Source organism: Acartia tonsa, chromosome 12 (genome assembly GCF_053477335.1).
Source record: "Acartia tonsa isolate MP-2025a chromosome 12, ASM5347733v1, whole genome shotgun sequence".
Classification (NCBI taxonomy): domain Eukaryota; kingdom Metazoa; phylum Arthropoda; class Copepoda; order Calanoida; family Acartiidae; genus Acartia; species Acartia tonsa.
The window spans coordinates 13,495,906-13,517,065 of NC_137271.1; the positions used below are offsets into that span (position 1 = coordinate 13,495,906).

The 21,160-nt window shown below is 31.6% G+C and overlaps 1 protein-coding gene and 2 non-coding genes across 4 annotated transcripts; all 3 read left to right on the forward strand.

Annotated features, from left to right (window-relative positions):
- The first annotated feature begins 1,897 nt into the window (after positions 1–1,897).
- TRNAR-UCG (transfer RNA arginine (anticodon UCG)) lies at positions 1,898–1,970 on the forward strand. The gene has a single exon. It is a non-coding gene; the product is annotated as a tRNA-Arg (tRNA).
- Positions 1,971–4,032: 2,062 nt separating this feature from the next.
- Positions 4,033–4,105, forward strand: TRNAQ-UUG (transfer RNA glutamine (anticodon UUG)). The gene has a single exon. It is a non-coding gene; the product is annotated as a tRNA-Gln (tRNA).
- Positions 4,106–8,926: 4,821 nt separating this feature from the next.
- Positions 8,927–19,295, forward strand: LOC145333885 (sialin-like). Of its 2 annotated transcripts, XM_080179143.1 has the most exons (15): positions 8,927–8,996; positions 9,442–9,530; positions 10,236–10,324; positions 10,695–10,799; positions 11,175–11,245; positions 11,539–11,696; positions 11,988–12,083; positions 12,509–12,599; positions 12,824–12,908; positions 13,355–13,465; positions 17,138–17,255; positions 17,903–17,944; positions 18,079–18,135; positions 18,589–18,678; positions 19,208–19,295. In XM_080179143.1, exons 1-15 carry the CDS (start codon positions 8,929–8,931, stop codon positions 19,285–19,287), a joined length of 1,350 nt encoding a protein of 449 aa, XP_080035269.1. In that variant the 5' UTR covers positions 8,927–8,928; the 3' UTR covers positions 19,288–19,295. The 2 variants fall into 2 exon arrangements, with proteins under 2 accessions (XP_080035269.1, XP_080035268.1); XM_080179142.1 differs by lacking the exon at positions 17,903–17,944 and having other exon boundaries at positions 18,037–18,135.
- Positions 19,296–21,160: the final 1,865 nt, after the last annotated feature.

Genomic DNA, 21,160 nt, shown 5'->3' on the forward strand with positions numbered 1-21,160 from the left:
AACTGGTTTATGATTGTACATTCTTTATCCGCGAAAATCTGTTCATAATACGATGCGAGAAATAACTATTCTCTCTTTATTGTTGTGAGACAGGCCACCTTGAAGATAAATTATGTTTAGATAAACCATGACTATTAAATGTAAATATATTTTTTTTGTTTTTGTAATTCATCCCCCCAAGATGTATAAAACATAAAAGGAAGGAACCAATGATTATCCTGCTTAACCATTCCTTATTCTGTAAATATTTAAATCAGTATTGTTTTGTTTGTATATAAATAAACTTGTGTATATAACCTCTGTATTATTTGAAGATTAAAGCGAAGCTTTTTTACAGTTAAATCGTACAGGTAACGGCCGTCCGTCGTAACCGCTGCTCACACATTGCATGCTAGAATCTTATCCAATCTAAAGTTTAGAGATCCAATATACTGCCAGTCTAAATCCCCACACCGAGAATAATTTTTCACCTGGACTTTTATTTTATTTTCTATAATACATTGCCTTAAAAGTTTTCCATGCTTTTAATCGTGGATGAACAATTTTGCAAAATTTTCTTTCCTGGCAAATTGAATCTGAATTTAAGTTGGTAGATGCAGAAAAAAAAGTGGGAAAAACATTGGATTTAATTTTGTTTTAGAACCCATAATATTGGTAAATGGATGGATAGAGAACATTTTGACACACAATATCTGAATATAAAATATAAATAACAAAGATTACAATATTCATAAAAGTGAAGATATAAACTAAGGGTAGTAAGAGGAAAATTTAACTATTAGTTAGAGGAATCATTCAACAAAGTTTAAAATCTATAGACGATTCAAACCTGCCTAAATTACGATAAGAGATTACTGTTACAGACGGGCCGACATCCAAAGGAAAATCATTTATTGGTCAGTTCGTCCATCCAGTAGGAGGGGAGGGTATGGGGGTATCGTTATTTTAGCACGCTGTGAGTTTCACTTACCAGAGAACATGAAAATCTGGTGTAACATTCAAGTAATAATACATTCATTTCTTTACTTCAATTGTCTTTAGTTACTTTAACTAAATGTTGACATTTTATGAAAAGTCGTCTTACAATAACTGTGTATTTAAACAAAAGTAGTGAAGCTCAAAATTTATGAATGGATATCGGGGAAAAAATTACTATAGAGCAGTGTTATACAATAAACATAAATCAAATTTTCTCGTATTCATTCGAATCCGGTGGATAGGAACCGGTTCTCATCCATACGAAAAAACTATGTCTAGCATCGTATTATATCCAGTTTTCAACGAATATAGAAATGTACAATCATAAGATTAAAACCAGTTTTTTTAGCCGGTGCCTCCGGCACCTCGGGGCTAAAAAAACTAGTTTTAATCTTATAATTGTACATTCTATATCCGCGGAAAGCCGTTTATAATACGATACGAGAAATAACTATTCCCCCATAGCATTAAGGACGGATGGATGGACGGACAGACAAAGTGAATTATAGAGTAGCTTCGCTATTCAACATAATAAATACAAATTTTAGATGGTAACAGTAATAATGTATACAAATTTCTCGTATTCGAATCCGGTGGATAGGAACCGGTTCTCATCCATTCGAAAAAACTATGTCTAGCATCGTATTATATCCAGCTTTCTACGAATATAAAAATGTACAATAATAAGATTAAAACCAGGTTTTTTAGCCGGTGCCTTCGGCACCTCGGGACTAAAAAAACTAATTTAAATCTCATAATTGTACATTCTATTTCCGCGGAAAGCCGTTTATGATACGATGCGAGAAATAACTAATCTTGTATATTCAGTAAAGGTTTAGTGAATGCCGATTTATCATTGCAATTTTTGTTTAAAGTAAGACTTTTATTTAATTAAAATAAATATTCAATTTTACAAGAAGGGTGTGTGGCCCAATGGATAAGGCACCAGACTTCGGATCTGGGGATTGCAGGTTCGAGTCCTGTCACACTCGAGTCATTATTTTTTTGTTAATGAATGGATAGAATGACTTTATTGTGTTTCCATTGAATTAGAACGCAAGCAGTTAATACTAGCCAAAAAATAGATAAATATTTTTATGTTTTGTAACAAAGTTGTTTGCCCTTAACCCTTTACAGTCGGGCCCCTTGCCGCACCTTAATCGGTCGGGGGGGGGGGGGCGTTCAACGCCCCCCCTTATTATCTCAGTTCCTATTAGAGCCTGCTAGAGGGCAAAAAAAAATTTTGTGCAAGTCCCCTGTATGATAATGAATTTCCGACCTTTTATAAGTCTAAGTCGCTTTTTTTTTCGCTTCCTTCACCCTTTTATTTAACAACCTTTGTTTTTAGTTCTTTTTTTACTTAAAATTTCAAACGGCTGTAATTTTCTTTTTATTTTTGAAGCTAGAAGAACAATTTTTTTCCAGAAAATGTTTATCTTTATGTGAATTTTATATTAGAAATATCAAAATATAAATTTCAGCGGCCGCAGCTGTACTTGGCAGCTGTCAGCCGCAGCAGTCGGCGGTCGGCGGGAAAACAGCGGCGGATCTTCATAGATTTTAATACGTTATGTAGACATGTGAGAAAAGCTTAAGTTTAAAATTTGAAGTCTCTAAGTCAAAAATTGCGGCCACAGGAGCCTTTTAAAGATTTCTGGAGACCTGGAGGATCAGGACCTGCAGGATCATACCTGGAACCTGAAAATGACTTGAAGACCTGTATTTCATATAAGGATGTACTACTAGAGGATATTTTAGTAATTTGGTATGATAAAATGCTTTGTTTTAGTCAAAAAAAAAATTTTTGTTTTTACCTGGATGACCCTGCAACTCTCAGTTGTGTGTCATACCCATACTTAAAAAGTCACGCAGTTGGGCTCTTTATCTTTCACACACAGAAAATGAGATACAAAAAACCGAATGGGGGGCGTTCAACGCCCCACCCCCCCCCCCCCCCCGACCGTTAAGGGTTAAGACAAAATTATTTTTATTAGTGGCTAACTGTTTCAGAAACCTTATTCAACATTTAAGACACATATGAATTGTATGTATCACATATATTCTGTAAAGGTTTAGTGAATGCTTATTCATCATTGCAATTCCTGTTTAAATTTTAGACAATTGTATAAAATTAAAAAAAAGAGCTTTTTATAAGAAGGGTGTGTGGCCTACTGGATAAGGCACCAGACTTCGGATCTGGGGACTGCAGGCTCGAGTCCTGCCACACTCGAGCTTTTTATTAAATTTGTGATTCAAAGCTATGGCTCTTATTAAAACAAAACTTTATTTTCTTACTGTTTACATTTTCGTGTGAACTTTTCTACCCACCCACTGACAAAAAAATTAAAATTTAAATTTTCAATGACCAATACAAATATTGCATATCAAATATTTAGACACACATCACATTATTTTATCATAAATATTCAGTAGAGCCTTAGAGAATGCTGATTTATCATTGCAATTATTGTTTAAATCATTTACAATTAATACTTTAATTATACACTAGCGGCTTCCCCTAGCCCCTAGGGGCTCTGCCCCAAGAGGTAATTAAAGAAAAAAAAATAATTACCTCTGGAGATGTCCCCACAAATTTTAAATAATAAAAAAAATGAGAGGGGATTTTTTTCATTTTTTGGGGGTGTCCCACCCCCCAAGAAAATAGCCCAAAACCACCACAGGACCAGTAGGTATATTCCCTGAATCCGATCCTAAGAGTAGAATCCGATCGGTTCAGTGGTTACCGAGATCTTAAGGGACGGACAGACAGACAGACGGACGGACAGACATCATTCTACTTTGTATTATAGATTTTTTAATATAGATTATATAAAAACAAATACATCTTTTTTTTAAGTGTGTGGCATAATGAATAAGTGGATTGCAGGTTCGTGTTGTGTTGAATTCGAATCATTACTTTTTTTAGTAATTGAAAGATTACCAAAGATTAGAGTTTACACTAGGTTTTGTGAATGTATAATTCTAATTGCAACCTTTGTTTAAATGTATCACAATTTATACATTATATTACGAAATAGTTATTTGTTATTATAAGGGCGTGTAGCCTAATGGATAAGGCACCAGACTTTGGATCTGGGGATTGCAGGTTCGAGTCCTGCCACGCTCGAAAATTTTTACACTGTTTAATAACTATTATAACCCTTCTTAAACAAAATCTAAATTAAACTTTTGGAGGAGGATTATATAAAGCTTCACCCAACAACAGTTACGTAGATCTTTTAGTACATAGAGATAGTTAGGCTATTAGCTTGTTACTTTTATATAAATAGGTTTAGTGAATATATAATTTTAATTGCAACTGTTGTTTAAATCAATAACAATTTATACCATATATATTCCTAAAGCTTAATAAGACTTCGGATCTGGGGATTGCAGGTTCGAGTCCTGTCACGCTCGATATAGCAAATAGTTTTGCATTTTAAAATGACATTGTATGGTCATATGGGGTATGGGAAATGAAGATTTAAGTCCTCATATGTAGTTCAATTTTTTTTTCCTAAATAAGTTCCAAAAAAACTCTAAATATGAGATCTAATTAATATTCGGAGAATTTACTACAAAGGACGACCTTATGATTTTTCTCTAATGTTGCAAACACACACACACACACACACCCCCCCCCCCTCTATATCACAAAAGGAACCAAATTTTCCTTGAGGATTTTAGCATTCTTTGATCAACAGTTTTCGAGATATCAATGAATAAACGTACAATCAATTATAATTTACATTGCAAGTAACGCAGCTACTCTAAGAAAACTTCCTCTCCTGGCTGACTTACTGACTGTCTGACTTAAATAGTTGAACCTTACATTGTTATGTACGTTCATGTTTTACCTATAGATATGGATATATAATATGTGGACATATTATCGTCAATTTTGGTTGCTAATATAAACTAATTTATTGGTTATTTCATTGATTCAGTAAGAGGGGAGGGAATAAGGTAAAGAGGTGGATGTAGTTTTTTTTAGTCGGCTGTAAATGTCACCTTATTAGAGTACATAAAAATCTGGTGCAACATCCAAGTAGTTATAAATCGATGGCTATATATAGGTAATCAAATAAAAGAAAGTAGTCTGTAGTACTGTTAATTTTAACAAGGAAGACAATATCAATAAACAGTGCAGTGATATTCTCGGATGCTATAGAATATAGACAGTTGAAAGTTTTTTTTTGAAAATTCTCTAAAGCAATGAGCATTCAGTATGTTACTTACTTGAACTGACTATAATTCGGTGATGTTACAAAACATATACATATATGTGTAGGTTTCGTGATTTGGAATTTTTAGTTTCTCCAATCATGATATTTTTATTTTTCGCTACCTATAAAAGTCAAAGACATCCTTGTTATTTATTTTATGTTGAAAATGTATATTAAACACTGGAATACATTATCAATATTTAAACCGGTTTGATTCCATTTGAAAAGAACAAGTAAATGAGGCAAGATTCTAAAGAAGAAATGCTAAAATGTGTGCAAAAAAATGCGGACATTTTTAAAATTGAAATTGCGCGGCTTGTGTTAATAGTAGAAAAATACTACGCATACTTTTAGAATTAGAACCGCTAAGAAGTCTATTTTTAGGAAATATAAAAATGATTCCTGTGCTACGCATAGTTTAGGAGCTACATGTGTTAAAATGTCCCAACTGACTAAAAACTTGACTTGCGAGTAAATTTTGGGACATTTTACAATCTGGCTCCTAGATTGTTTGTAGCACAGGAGCCGTTCTTATATTTCCCAAAAAATACAGTTCATAGCGGTTCTAACGATATGCGTAACATTTTTCTACTATTAACATAAGCCGCGCAATTTGAAATTTAAAAATGTAGGCATCTCTTTTTGCAAAATATCTTCTCTAATTTTTAGTTATATTTTAAAATTTACTCACAAGTCAAGTTTTACATCAGTTGGTACATTTTAACACGTAGCTCCGTAACTATACGTAGCAGAGGAATCGTTCTAATATTAAAAAAAAAAAAAAACTTCTTAGCGGTTCTAACGGTATGCGTAACATTTTTCTACTATTAACACAAGCCGCGCAATTTCAATTTTAAAAATGTCCGCATTTTTGTTGCACACCCTTTAACATTCGTAAAGTATGTTACTTTATAAACATACAGACAAACGTAAAGCAAATTATAGAGTATTTTCACTACACAAAACATACTGTATTAACTTACAAGCACCGGGCGTTTTATGCTGAAAAAGTAAATATTCATAAAATTGCTTTCCTATGTTAAAATTTTTCACTCAAAAAAAGGCAGAAACACACAATGAAAATTTTATTGGGAAAAATGGAAAATTGAGTAATTTTTTACGGAAAGGAAGGGTGTGTGTCTGTGTATATTCTTTGTATGAAAAGATTTCCTTTACCGCTAGGCCCCTTAGGCCGCCTTTATCTTCTTAATAGTCCCCGTATTGTTTTATAATACGTACTAGCGGCTTCGCCCCTAGCCTCTAGGGGCTTCGCCCTATGAGGTAAGGGGAAGTCAACCCCCTTATATAGAATTTGTTTAAACAAATAGGCACTGCCATGCTACTGCTACAGCCTACCTAAAAAAATGATATGGGTAATCTTTTTGGGGGTTGGGGGTGTCCCACCCATCAAATAAATGGACTAAACCCACCACAGGACCAGTAGGTATATTCCCTGAAGAGTAGAATCCGATCGGTTCAGTGGTTACCGAGATCTTAGGGGACAGACGGACGGACAGACAAACGGGCATACAGACATAGTTCTACTTTGTACTATAGACCAGTAGGTATATTCCCTGAAAAGTAGAATCCAATCGGTTCAGTGGTTACCGAGGTCTTAAGGGACAGACGGACGGACGGACAGACAGACGGACGGACGGAAGGACGGACAGACATCATTCTACTTTGTACTATAGATAACCAAGGAGAGTATCTCAAGAGAAATCGCCCCAAGAAAAATTTACCATCAACGCTCTCAAAAAATCTGTTAAAATTTAAGGAGATTGATCCATTCCCAGTTGATACTGAAAGCACCGCAATATGTTTACGGACAGATCTTATTTTAGAGTAGCTTTTTGGGAAATTTTTTTCATAGTTAAAAAATGAAAGAGAAACACATTTTGTCCAAAGAAACAAAACTTTTTTAGTTATATATATTTTGTTTATATTGTTTTAGTGTTTTACAGCAAAGCTTTTTTACTATTAGAGTCAGTCCGTCCGCAATCTAATCGCTAATTTGCACATTAATTTAGAAGGAGTATAGAAATGTGGTAATCATTGTACGATAAGAAGTCCTGTGGGTCAAACAGTGGCGAACCCTATCTGCATTTTTTATATTTCTTTTCAGTTTTCTTTGGAGGGTTACGTTGACCTTTCCCAAAATAGTTATGAACGTTCCCAGGACCTATGAGAAGGTACACTGTAAAGGAGAACCAAATCGGTTTAGCGACAAGCTAGATCCTTCGGTACAGCTACAGACAGACAAAGGGCACACACAGATCATGTTACTTTTATATAAGGATAATTTTAACAAAAAAAGTGTTATTATTAATGATAGAGAATTAATCTAAAACATAAACAATATATCAAGGATTTGAATTGACAAGGTTGTTAATAATGAAAATGTGATCTGTGTATTGTAAAAAATGAAAACACCATTATTGAAATCTATACGCTATGCTCAATAGGAATTAAAATATAATTACTTAGATGTTACACCAGATTATCATGTACTCTAGAAAAGTGATACTACCAGCTGGCTACCCCATTCCCTACTTTCATAATTAATGAACGAACTGACCAATATATAAAGTCCATATTAGCAGCCTACATAGACAACAAGTTTGCAAATTTTTATAGGATATAGTAGTACCATAAATTCTTCTTATTAGATGAATCATAAATAAGTTAAACATGATAATAATAACATTAATTTTATCAAAATGTAGCTATTAGAACAAAAACATTATTTTATTTTGTATTGTGCATGTACAATTTTAGTTATCTATGTATGGTATTTTCCTCAAGATGAAATATATCATTTAAAACACAAAACACACTTATGATTCAAGGAAGTCAAAAGATCCCCCCCCGAAAAAAAAAAAATATTGAAGGGTATATTTCTTCTTCCTATCCCGCTCCCCTTTTTGTAATCTTGGGGATAAAAATTGTACAGGATTGGAAAGAAAAAGATAATTGAATGCATCTTGAAGGTTGAATTAAAAATAAAATTGAGTTTAAGAGTAGCTTTAATGTTAAAATATACTTATTTAGCTTTTTATGATAAGCATTTAGTATTTTAAAGCCTAGCAAAACGTGATGAAAGAAAATTTATGTTTTAAAAATGTAAAGTTTTGTTCATTTTTTAATCTAAAATTTGACGTCTAGATACAAGTGTTCTGTTTACTGTGTACAATTTAAAAAGTATGGATGTATTTATGGCAAACTCAATTTTTACTGTATAAATGACAATAAAATCTATTCTCTGGGCAAACTTAGAGAAAACTTAGAGACTAAACTACATAACTTTTGTGTCACTTTTGAGGAAGACAATTTTCTTTCTCTTTTTCTTCTCTTTTCTCCCATATCTTTTAAAGAGATTTCTTCCCCCTTCCCTTTTTTCTTTTCCCTTTATATGACGTCATATAGGAATCGTCTTCCTCAAAAAAGACACAAAAGTTATGTAGTTTAGTCTTTCTCCAAACTTACATCTAACATATTATTTATACTGGCAAAACTACATCTGCCTAATTTCAAATATAAATATATACAACAAACACTATAGAATAATTATCCCATTCATAGCATTTTTTAAATAGTGATACCTAGGACAACAAGTTCTAATGTTCTTTTGTCACACCGTCAAATTGTAGAGCTTCGGTTTTCTAAATGTTGCAATCCTTGTTTAAATCTAAAATGTATTATGCTGAGATTTTGACAGAAAAAAATGCAATGTATGAGATGGATTGTTTCTGTAATGGTATGTATAGGACTCTTCTGTAATTATATGCTAAGGTAAAAACGAGCATGACAAAATCTATAAAAGCGAAGCTTTAAAATCAGAAAGAAGGACTAACGAACAATAGCTATTAAGTTAAAAAACAGCTTGTTTTAAATGAATGTTTGGACTTTCTGGTAATGATTTTAGAGTTGCTATGATTCCTAAAGTGTTATAGGAATCATCAAGCAAAGTTTGAAAGAGAAGAAACAATATAAATATGCTAAATTAACGCAAAGAGCTGAACGTTATAAACGAAAGGATTTAATTACAGAAAAGCTTTGCTTTAAATAAATTTGAAAACAGATAGACAGACAACAATAGAGACAAACAATTAAACAAACAGAGAGACAAACAGACTGAAAGAAAGACAATATGACAAATAGACAGACAGAATGAAAGACAGACTGACAAAAACTAATTGTTAGAAAGGTGAAAGGTTTCGTGATTTTTCCTGTTTAGAATTCACATAGATTTTGCCATAACTCAAATAGTTGGAAATTCAACAAATTCTTCGACAGTTCATTCTCAATATGATTGGACACCTTTAGGTATTGGTTTAGATATTTTATATTGAATGCCTGTTTGAAAAGTTAAATTTTTAATTCGTCAAAAACCAATGGCCTAACTAAAGGGAACTATCCACGAACGAGAGCAAGTGATTCTAAGCACCTTCCAGCATTGATCCATAGTATTTTTTTAGTGAATATAATAGGTGTATGTTCAATATATGGTTTATCACCTAAAAAGTTAGATCTCACCATGGTTTTATATGAGAAAACCTTTGAAAAGTAAAGCGTTTTTTGGTGCAATATCCTTAAATGTTTAGATGAGTTCAAACTGTTTTTTAAAAGCTTTGATACAAAATTATATTATTTTGAATAAAAATGTATATTTAGAAAAAGGGTTGGAAACTTGTAATAATGTAAACCGTTTATGATGCTATTCTACCGTGCTATTTTATCTTGGTTATCTTGTCCTTTTAACTCAACAAAGCATTTGATGATATTGCATCAAAAAATATTTACATTTTAAAGTTTTTTCATATAAAACCATGGTAAAACCCAACTTTATAGTTGATAAACCAAATATTAAACATAAACTGTGTATATTAACTGCTGGATCAATGCTGGAGGTGCTTAGAATGACTTGCTCTTGTTCGTGGATGCTTTCCTTTCTTTCAGAGCATATTTTTTTAAAATCTACTAAAATTTTACCAAAACAAAATATTTCAGCTGTATTCTAATTATTTATAGAAAAATCTTGGGTACTTGGTTCCTTTTTCTATGGGTACATACTTCTTCAAATTCCTGGTGGACGCCTAGCAGAAAAATTTGGAACTAGAGTAAGATATTAATTTTAGTACAGAAAAAATATCATTAATCTTAACTTTCATTATTTTGAATTTGAAAAAGATCCTTGTAAATAGTTCTATTAAATCTTTTTAGATTTATTATTTATTCGACAAAGCCCAATCTGTACCACTTTGATTCATGTGACATAATAAAAATGAGGGATTCTCCATCTCTTTTTTTATGGGTTTTCTTTCCCACTTCTACTCTCATCTCCCTCATTTATATGACGTCACAGAAATCAAAAGTGGTACAGATTGGGCTTCGTCATTTATTCCTATATCCTAAACGAATTGAGAATGAGTAAATATAGACATTATTTTAACTAAGCAAAACGGAAAAATTTGAATTTATTTGTTTTAGAATGTTCTTGGAATTTCCATGCTAGGCTCAGTGATGGTGAGCTACCTCCTACCTGTGTTGGCAGGATGGAGCCCCTGGGCTGTCGTAGCTGCAAGAATTATTCAGGTACTCTAAATTTCTTTGTTGAATAATTTTCTTCAAAATCAGTATAAGGAAAAAATAAACATAATATTTACTTTTTAAACTTTAACTTACTTTTTTATGACATGATATGGAACTGCTATTAATTTCTTTGCTGTTATTTTAGGCTAGGGGATAAGACAATGGACGATAAATTGATGTACATCCCCAATGATGATACACAAAATTACCCTTTTTGTAGATTATGATGAGTGGTTGAACTGTTTGGACACTTAACCTAATGAACCAACTAATCAAATTCAATAAAAGTCCTCAAAGTTCTTAAATTTTGGGATCCTGGGGGTCTCTTTATATTTTATATACCCACAGATATTATCATCTATTTATTTTGATGTTTAGGGGTTGTTGCTATCCCCAACCTATCCAAGTATTCCACCTTTGTATGTAAAGTGGACACCATTACAAGAAAGGTAATAGTAACTAATTGCATTGTAATAAAACAAGCTTTTCGCGGATAAAAATAAAAAAAAATATATAAAATTAAAATTGTTGAGCCGAGGTATTATTTTTATTATTTTATTTTTTGATGCTATACCTGATTTTTCAGTATGGCTGAAAACCATTTTCAATGGAACTAATTAGCTATTAATTGGTTTTAAACCCATACTGGTAAAAATATGCAACTTGTTTTATTTCTTTAAACCAAAAAAAAAATATTTGCATGATGCATAATATTTGTTAATAATTTGTTTAACTTTTATAGGTCCAGATTTGTGTCCTTTAGCTATTCAGGATCCAACCTGGGTCCAGTTTTAACTTACCCACTGTGTGGAGTTATTATGGACAACTTTGGATGGGAAATGGTTTTCTATACAACTGCTTCCCTGTCTTTGATCTGGTGTCTTGCTTGGTTTGTCCTGGGTATTTTCATTTATTTCATTTCAATACTATATGCTTGATAAGAATCAGTTCTAGGCCATGATGAAAATACCTGTATCATATCATATTATAGACAATTTTCCACAAAAGATCAAATAAATTCATAAAAATCTACAATAGTTTTGTTACCCCTCAGATCCTAAAAAAATTTATCCTATAAATTTTCATTTTACTATTCTCATAGTATTCCTGCTGATTGCCACAAAAACTATAAAAATAACAATTGTTTTGTTTTTGGGACACCCTGAACAATTTAAATGGTTGAATATTTAGTATCTGAATCACCTGAAACAAATAGATGGATATCTCAAGATGAACTTGACTTTATTGTGAAGAACAGAGATGAAGGAAAAATTCAAAACAATCAAGGTAGAATAATAGGAGATATTTAGGCATAAGTATTGTCCAACCTCTATGTTAAGTTAATAAATTATTTTGTGTATTTAGTATATAATTGTACTCAAGTGGCTACGTCCTAGAGCCCTCTAGGGGTACTTTAGGAGGAGGCGATTGTTGACCCCTGTCTATTTTCAATTTTAGTTTTAAAAAGAAAAAGTTAAATTTTTGGTTGTAAGCCTTTTTTTCTAGTGGCAAATTCTCTTGGGATTGTGGTGGTAACCTTCCCCAAAATAGTATAAATACGTCTTTACTGGGCCTATGTTGCTATATGAAGCTATATTGTAAAGGAGAATCATATTATTCCAGCTGTTAGCAATATCCTTCTCCACAGACAAAAAAATACCTTAATACTTTATATTATAGGATAATCATAACAATATATTAACTCTATTTAGATGGTGTAGAGCCTTCCTTGTTTAAAATAGTTTTGGAAATGCTGAAAAGTCCAAAAGTTTGGGTGATTATGGCCTATGACCTAGCTTATTGGTAATATAGAAAAACAATATTTTAAAAATTGGTATTTAAAATCTTTATAATTAGACTTGATTATTATTAATTTTGTTGGTTTTTTCTCTTTCTAATTAGTATATTTGTTTAAAAGTCACATTTTTGATCATCAATTTTTATCCTTTAAATTTTATTTGAATTTTATTTTATTTCAAATCATCCCGATTTTGTTTTCATTTTTTATAATTTGTATTTTCTTTTAGTTGGGGCTTATATGCCTTTTTAGTTATGGGACCAACATTTATAAACTCAATTGCTACACACGGAGAAGAAAATAAATATACTCAGGTATTTTAAATTCACTTTTTAAGACTTTTGCAAATTATTTTTGGGTCAAGTGTAGTTCACGGTAAAACAGCTGAACGTACATATCATGACCAAACACTACTTTAAGAAGGCCTACAAATAATCTGGAATAGCAAAGGTCCAATGACTCACGGGGAATCTTTCACTGAAGAAAAAAATGCGTAATAAAAGTCTTGTGCATTTATGTACACTGCGAGATAACTGTGCATTATTGATAAATGAATTTTCCAGATTATTTGTACGCTTTTTGTCCTTTAAAATTTTGTACGAGTATAATCTAAACGTTCCACCGTTTGGCCGTTAAAAGCCTTTAAAGTTCATAGATTTTTGGAGATGTTAGTTACCAGGAACATTTTACCGTGAACTGCACTTGACCCTTATTTTTTACCTAAACATTAGAGGATTTTTCCATGTAGTTTTATATTCAGAATGCTTTGTTGACAATGATGCCCTTTTTGGCCAAAACTGTTTGCAGTGGACTTTTTGGAATATTATCAGATTTCATCATATCAAAAGGAGTGAAGCTTATTACAGCTCAGGTTATAATTCAACAAAAGTAAAACTTTGCATTGATGGAAATATGTAGAAAGTGAACTTATGAAATCCCTGAAAATTTCAGCAATTTATCTTAAATAGAAGTCAAGAAAATCACAAAAACTTAAAAATCTAAGAATCAATCTGGCACCCAAATCTTAACTTAATCTTAACAAATCTGGAATGTACTTTCATTTAATCCCTAAAAATTCTAGTCGTTTATCTTGAAAAAGATCCATGCAAATCTTGTTTCCCCCAAAACATTATTTAATACCTATATTTGCGACAACTTTTATTTAATGAAATCTTCCAATTTTTAACATCGATAAAAAGCCCGCCCTTCTCGGAGAAGATTCGAACCAGGACTAACCGGATAAGAAGACTCGCGTTCTATACATAAGCTACACGAAACTTCAAAGAATGGATGTAAAAAAAGTAAATGTAGTAAAAAAAAGTATTATTCACGAAACCTCGAAGTTTTTATTTCATAAAAAAAATTTGGAGGTTTGGTGATTTTTTTCCTCACCAAACCTCCCTACTTAACATTCTGGCATATTCACGAAACCTCCGTGACTATCCGATAATGCAACTTTTATTATTCAAAAAATGTTTTATTATTATAAATTGCATCATTTCTATTATAAAAAATAACTCATGATTTGTGAGACAATTAAGTTTTTGTAAAAAAAACTATACTATTATTATGAATCCATCCCACTTCATATGTTCTTCCTTCCCTATTTCCTCCTTATGTCTCCCCCCACCTCCCAAAATTAAATTCACGAAACCTCCGTGATTTTTTTATCTATCTATCTATCTCTCCCTCTCTCACTAAACTACAAAGGCCATATGATGCCGGTTCAGTAAACCCCTCCCCCCCCCCCCCCCGCTACTATTGTAATTAATTTACACATTTATACTGGTGTTCTTGGTATTGTGGTTATCGTACTTGCTTATTAATGGAATCAATGCGTGTTCAAATCTCGGCGATTGATCTATAGATTTTTAACTAAGACTAATTTAAATATTTTTTTGTTTAACTTTGATTCAAGTCGGAAGGTTGTCAGTTCGAAACTACCCAAACACTAAATATCATTTTCACTCTCTGATATAATAAGTAATATTTGGTAAAAGTTTACTTATTTACATTGTATTAACAGTCACTTAAAATATCAAAAAGCTATTTTTTTAAATTTGTTTTTCGTAAGTCTTGAACTCACATCCAAGGTAGACAAGGAAACGAACTGAAAAAAAAAACAAATCAGGTCCGGGAATTGAACACTCGATCATGATAACCAGTCATTACCACTTTCCCACTGAGCTATGGAGTACACCAAGAATAATTTCAAAATTAGACAATTTTTACAAAAATTTATGTCATATAGTATACTTTAAACTTTCACATGTTTTCATAAAGGTCATCTATTTAAACTATTATATTTTAGCGTAAGCGGATTAATTTTTAAAAATTTGACGCGGCAAGAAATTACATATGTTGGGGTGTTGATTCAACAATCAACATGTTTAAAAATTGTACCTATTTAATGTCGTCTTTGTAAAAATTATTAGATTAATTTAAATTAAAACAAAAGAGTATTTTAATGTCGGCGGAACGTTTTTTAGCTCTTATAACAATATTTTTAACAAAAATTTGGTGTAATTTAATATCGGCGTAATAGTTTTAGCTATTATAATAATTTCAATTTCTATTCCCTCTTATAATATTCAGAGATTAATAGTCGGGGATTGGAAAATGGAAGAAAAAGATTAATAGTAGGGTAAAAGACAATGGAAGAAAAATATTAATATTCAAGGAAAGTTCAAGGAAAGAACAATGGAAGAAAAAGAAGGGTTGATTAATCCCCATTATTAATTTTGTTTTGGGTTGTAAAAAGATGACCAATTTTTGTTTGATATTAATGCGGCTTTTGTGGCAAAGGGGTACGTTGTAAGGCTAAGGTCGTGGTTAACCAAGATCGACTCCAGGCAGGGACATTAATTTTAAAAAAAAATTTTTGTTTAACATATCAGACTGAAAAATATATTTAACATCTTATTATATCCAGTTTTCTATTAATATAAAAATGCACAATCATTTCAGATTAAAGCCAGTGTTATATAATAATAGTTAATAATACGATGCTTTAAATAACTATTATATTACTCGCCCTACCCTCCAAACATACAAACACACAGACAAATATCCTGTTACTTTATAAAATTTTGATTTTTATATCCGTTTAAACGGTCGCTGATGATTGAAAATTACGCAACCTACGAATTTCTCTCTCTCTCTCTCTCTCTCTCTCTCTCTCTCTCTCTCTCTCTCTCTCTCTCTCTCTCTCTCTCTTTCCTCCTATAATATTAAGTAAGTATCCCTCAAAGCTTATAGGTCGCCGGTTCAAAACCCCCCACGTAACTTATCAAGAATTCCAGTTCTATTGTCTGCATGTTTAATAAACTATTAAAGCTATCATCCATATAATAAAGTAACAGAATGTTTATTTGTCTGTCTGTTTGTTTGTGACAAAGGATCTCGCTAACCCCTGAACCCATATGGTTCTCCTTTGTACAGGGTAGCTTATCATAGGTTCTGGGAAGTTTCTAACTATTTTGGAAGAGGGTAACACCACCCACCCAAGAGAAATCGTTCTGGGAAAAAATTACCCCCCCCCCCTCCACACAACAATATCTTTCTTTCTCTTTCTCTCTTTATAAAGATAAAAATATTTTTTAAATCCCCGGAGTGGTTTCGATCTTAGGTGCTTCAGACTGCTTGGATAAAATATTAACAATAAAACTTATCCAATGAGCTAAAGAGGAAAGTTTTAATACACTGTTAATTAAACAATTACTATAAAGTATTCTTTAAAATATTTAGGGCCATGGTAGTCGGTTCGAAGCTTGGCGATAATTTTTTTTTAATTACCTTTTTAAAGATATTAAGGGACTTCAAAATTAGTTTTATTTTATTAATTACCGATATTTTTTACAATGTCATAAAAAGAAATATAAAAGAGAATATTTAGGGCCAAGGAAGTCGGTTCGAGGCTTGGCAACATTTTTTTTTTAAATTGCTTTTTTAAAGATTTTAAGTGACTTTTCAAAATTAGTTTTAGTTTTATTTTATTTATTTAATAAAAAATTCAATTTTTTTTTAAAGGAAATAAAAAATGTTTATTCTAACAACAAGAATTGAACCACTGATCTTCGTACCCCATTCTCTCATATCATACCACTACGCTATACTATGAAAGAATAGCTATAAGATGCAATATCAATAATGTATTATAGCAGAAGGAAACAATAATTTTCACTAATTTATCTAAACCTGATGAACTGAATTTAGTTTCCGAAAGTGTGCGTAGCTTCCGCGTCCTATCTCAATATTTGCTACTAGCTAAAAAAACTTCAAACTTAAAAAAAAATCAAAATTTGAAAAATTAAAATTTTTGAATGTATAATGTATAAATTGTACATTAAATCACTTTTCCATTTGACCGGAGTCGCTGAAAATAGGGTCTGCAATAATTGGGTTATCTGCTGTACACTTTAGGAAACTAGGGCTCGAATAGGAAATTTATTTCAGCTTATCCTAAACCTGGATGGTACATCCAGGCATTTCTAGTTAAATTATAGAGTAGATTCACTACTAAAAATAAAAACTTTTTATTTAGAAAATATTTGCCAGCCTGACTCTGTTACCACCTGCTCTTGCTTTAATCATGATGGGTTACTTAACTTCAGAACCATTGTTCTGTGTTTTGGTTATCACAGCTGGCTTTGCTTTTGCAGGTATGGTCATAAAGATAGATAGATTAACTGCAGGGGTTTTATATTATAAATTTAAGATACAACTTTGATGAATCAATAAATAGTGATTATAATCTTAATAGAGTTATCAAAATATTGATTGATTATTATTCTATTTGATTCATAAGTCAACTAAAAATATTATTATGACCTTACCAAGGCATCAAACAATGATAATTCTGTAAATTAGCCAATTTTAGGTTTAAAATTTTATTTGAAGGCCATTTGAATATTTTATGTAACAAAATACCTACAAACAATGGTTGACAAAATGGTCTTGGAAGCTAAAATAGCTCAAAAATATGTTTAGAAATCTTATATAAAACAGTTGAACACAGTTGAGAGAGAGAGAGGGGTTGTTTATTACACTTTAGAGTTCCCAAAGTTTTTGATAATGTTTTCTTTTTCGTTAGCTCAACAACTATTGGAGACTTTGATTGGTTGTTTCATTAAGATGAGTGTCCACTCGGTTCAACCACTAATTGTAATATAAAAAAGGGGGTAATTTTGTGTATCATTATGGGGGATGTACATAAATATATCAGCCATGTTCTTATCCCTTCAGATCCCTGGGTGATTACACATGTCAGAATTTATAAGAATCTGCGAAATTGATCTAAATATTGTAGGAGCTACTGGGTGTGGAGGTATTCAAAACATTATGCTTCAAGGTCCTGACAGATCTAAATATTGTAGGAGCTACTGGTTGTGGAGGAATTCAAAACATTATGCTTCAAGCTCCTAACAGATCTAAATATTGTAGGAGCTACTGGGTGTGGAGGTATTCAAAATATTATGCTTCAAGCTCCTAACAGATCAGGCACATTTCTGGGTATCTCAAATGGTTTTGGTAATTTATCAGGTACATTTTCAAATGTGTAGTTGACTGAAGATGGAAGATTTAAAGTTAAGATTAAGTTAAGACATAATAACATAAGTTAAGAATTAAAGTAAATGTATAGAGGGTGCACAAGCAACATGTATCTCTACCCACGGATTTGGGACCCTGTATCGACTTTAAATTCATAGCTAAGTCCCCACAAAAGAACAGAAAGCAATATATTAGCAGACGAAAAGAATGTCACCCACTTGGGCTAGGTAGTTATCTGATATATACATCTATACTTACACATTGATTTGTTAAACAATGACCCAATGGATGCAATTCATTACCATTTGTATCTATAACTCTCAAACAAAGGTTGTGAAATAAAAGGGATGGTTGTCCTTGATGATTGGGAAAACAGATGTAGACAAGAAAAATATAAATACATAAGATTTTCAATTTTCTTTGTCACCAAACCTTTTCTTTTAGGAGCTATAACACCCTTATTGGCTAACTGGTTAACCCATCCAGATTCTAGCTGGGACCCTATTCTTGGTTGGAGATTATTCTTTGCTACTTGTAAGTCTTTTCAAATAAATATATATTTTAATGGCTGAAAAATTATCTAAAGCATCATCCTACAGACAATTTTCCACGAATATTAAAATAAAAATCACTTATTTCCAGATATGTTAGCAAGAGCTTTCGTCCCCTCGGGGCTAGCAATTATGGTTTTAATCTAATAATTTCATTTTATTAATATCCACAGAAAGCTGTCTATAATAAAATTTTTTGGTATCAAATTTGTATTAGTTGACTAGTAGTGTACAAACTTTTCAACATAACAATTCTAATCTGCATATTTGTTAACTTTGTTTGGGATTTATGTAAATTTTACCATCCATTGCATTGGTTTTTATCACAAGTTTTGAAAGAGGTCTGCACTTTAAATTGAAATTCCCCTGACTAATGAGTATTCACTTTGTTTTCTATGATTACTTATAACATTTTCATATTATATTCCTGTTTGGGTATTCTTATTTATGTGCCTTGCTACTTTTGGATATCATCATAATTGTTTGAATCATTAATCTCTATATTTTTCTAGCATCAGTATTGAATGTGTTTGCTGCCATCCTGTTTATATTCTTTGCTGGTGATAAACAACAACAATTTGATACTTTTTAAGACTCCAGGTGATTATTGTTTTAATGTGAAGCTTTTCTATAATTAGGAACGGTCCGTCTGTCCGGAACGGTTAGCTTATCCCATCGATTTCAAATTTTACATGGTTATTCCCTCAAAATTGTCAGTACGTCCATAGAAAACATGTTGATTTCCATCTTTTTTGACAACAATTTATAAGCGAAACATCTCTATAAATAAGTCTTTAAAATGTAGGTATGGCCTAAAACATTATCCTTTAATTTAAAGATTTGATACATTTTTACTGACAATTTTGTTCAGACTTTTACATTAATTTACAAGTATTAATGTTCGTTTGTCCTACCGCTTCAGAGCTTCACTTTTATGAATGTTGTCATCCTTGTTATCTTATGGCCAAAGTAAAGTTACCTTATTAATAAGAAATGTCTATACATCATTGTACAATTTACTCCATAGTTTTTTTATGTAGTATTTTTTGTGTATGTTCATCCTCCAAGAGCGAAAAAATGTTTAAAGCAATAAAATTATATTAATTTAGAATAAAAGAAAATAAGAAAACAGAAGATTGTTTAATAGGTCATCCACTTATTTTAAAATAATTGTATGGATGTATGGTCACTAAATTATTTGGAACCATTTTCTATATTTAAAATAAATTTTGAAATCTGTTAAATATTTATTCTCAAATATAACCCCTTATGTTGTAAATTTCCATACTTTAAAAATATGCTTCTAAAACTTTTTTTCGTATTCATTCGAATCCGGTGGATAAGAACCGGTTCTCATCCATGTGAAAAAAACTATGTCTAGCATTGTATTATATCCAGTTTTCTACGAATATAAAAATGTACAATCATAAGATTAAAGCCAGTTTTTTTATCCCGTGCCTACGGCACCTGGGGGCTAAACAAACTGGTTTTAATCTTAAAATTGTTTATAATACGATGCGAGAAATAACTAATCTTGATTTTAAAACAAGAATGGCAACATCCAACAAAGCTCAATAAATCAGGCAGTCAGAATAACGGCAAACATTTAATACCATTTAAAAGTCTAAATGAAAATTCCAAATAAATTGTTTCTAAAATCAGCAAAAAATATTCGCTGACTTTCTGATAATAATTGCATAGTTCCAAAGCTCCAGTTGGAAATTATCCATAATAAACGTACGAACGGAACAAAAATTTAAAGCTTGGCTGCCAAAGTAAAGTGTGTAAAAGATTTTGTTTTGATATGAAACTCAGTAAGCTTGTTAAAGATTCTTATCAACCCATCTTGTCTCAAAATTTCAGGGCAAATAGGAAAAGTTATATTTACATTTATTTCAGCACTTAAGATTTAAGAGTGAAGCATTTCTATAGCTTACACTTTTACGTTTACGCTTGATTTCTGCCGTCACACTACATTAGGATTGGGGATTGCTTAGTTTTCTAACTATGGCATGTTTGAGTTATGCTACTAAAATTGTATGTTTTAGTCATTTAATTGATTTTTTTTCTCTTAGCATGCCCTCCTATCAATAGAAATATTTCAAACCCGTCAGAATTTAAATATGTATTTTAAAACTAACTTTATTTATTAAGTCAAATAAAATACACACATGCCTTTACTCCTTTTAGAGAGAGACATAGAGATGTTACGAATTAAAGATCGAGAAATAAAACAGGGATGACAAAAAAAACTATAGGTAGCGGAGCAATTGATAGGCAAACGGTGAGTTAATGAGATAGTTGAATTTACACAGGAAAACCTTGCCATCTATTTTTGGTCAACCATGTTTTATAAAAATGTCATTATCATGAAATTTCAAACTCTGCAAATAAATGATAAATTCACTGAGTGAAAAAGTCTTTGATACTTCCCAGCTATTTATTGAAATATATTTCGGTGGACA

What these genes read in the sequence shown, in the direction of transcription:
- LOC145333885 (XM_080179143.1), top strand. Translation starts at nt 8,929, where the DNA reads ATGCAATGTATGAGATGGATTGTTTCTGTAATGGTATGTATAGGACTC. An exon ending in CAGAAAAATTTGGAACTAGA is followed by an intron (nt 10,325 to 10,694) that starts GTAAGATATTAA and finishes TATTTGTTTTAG; the next exon opens with AATGTTCTTGGAATTTCCAT. An exon ending in GCCTATGACCTAGCTTATTG is followed by an intron (nt 12,600 to 12,823) that starts GTAATATAGAAA and finishes ATTTTCTTTTAG; the next exon opens with TTGGGGCTTATATGCCTTTT.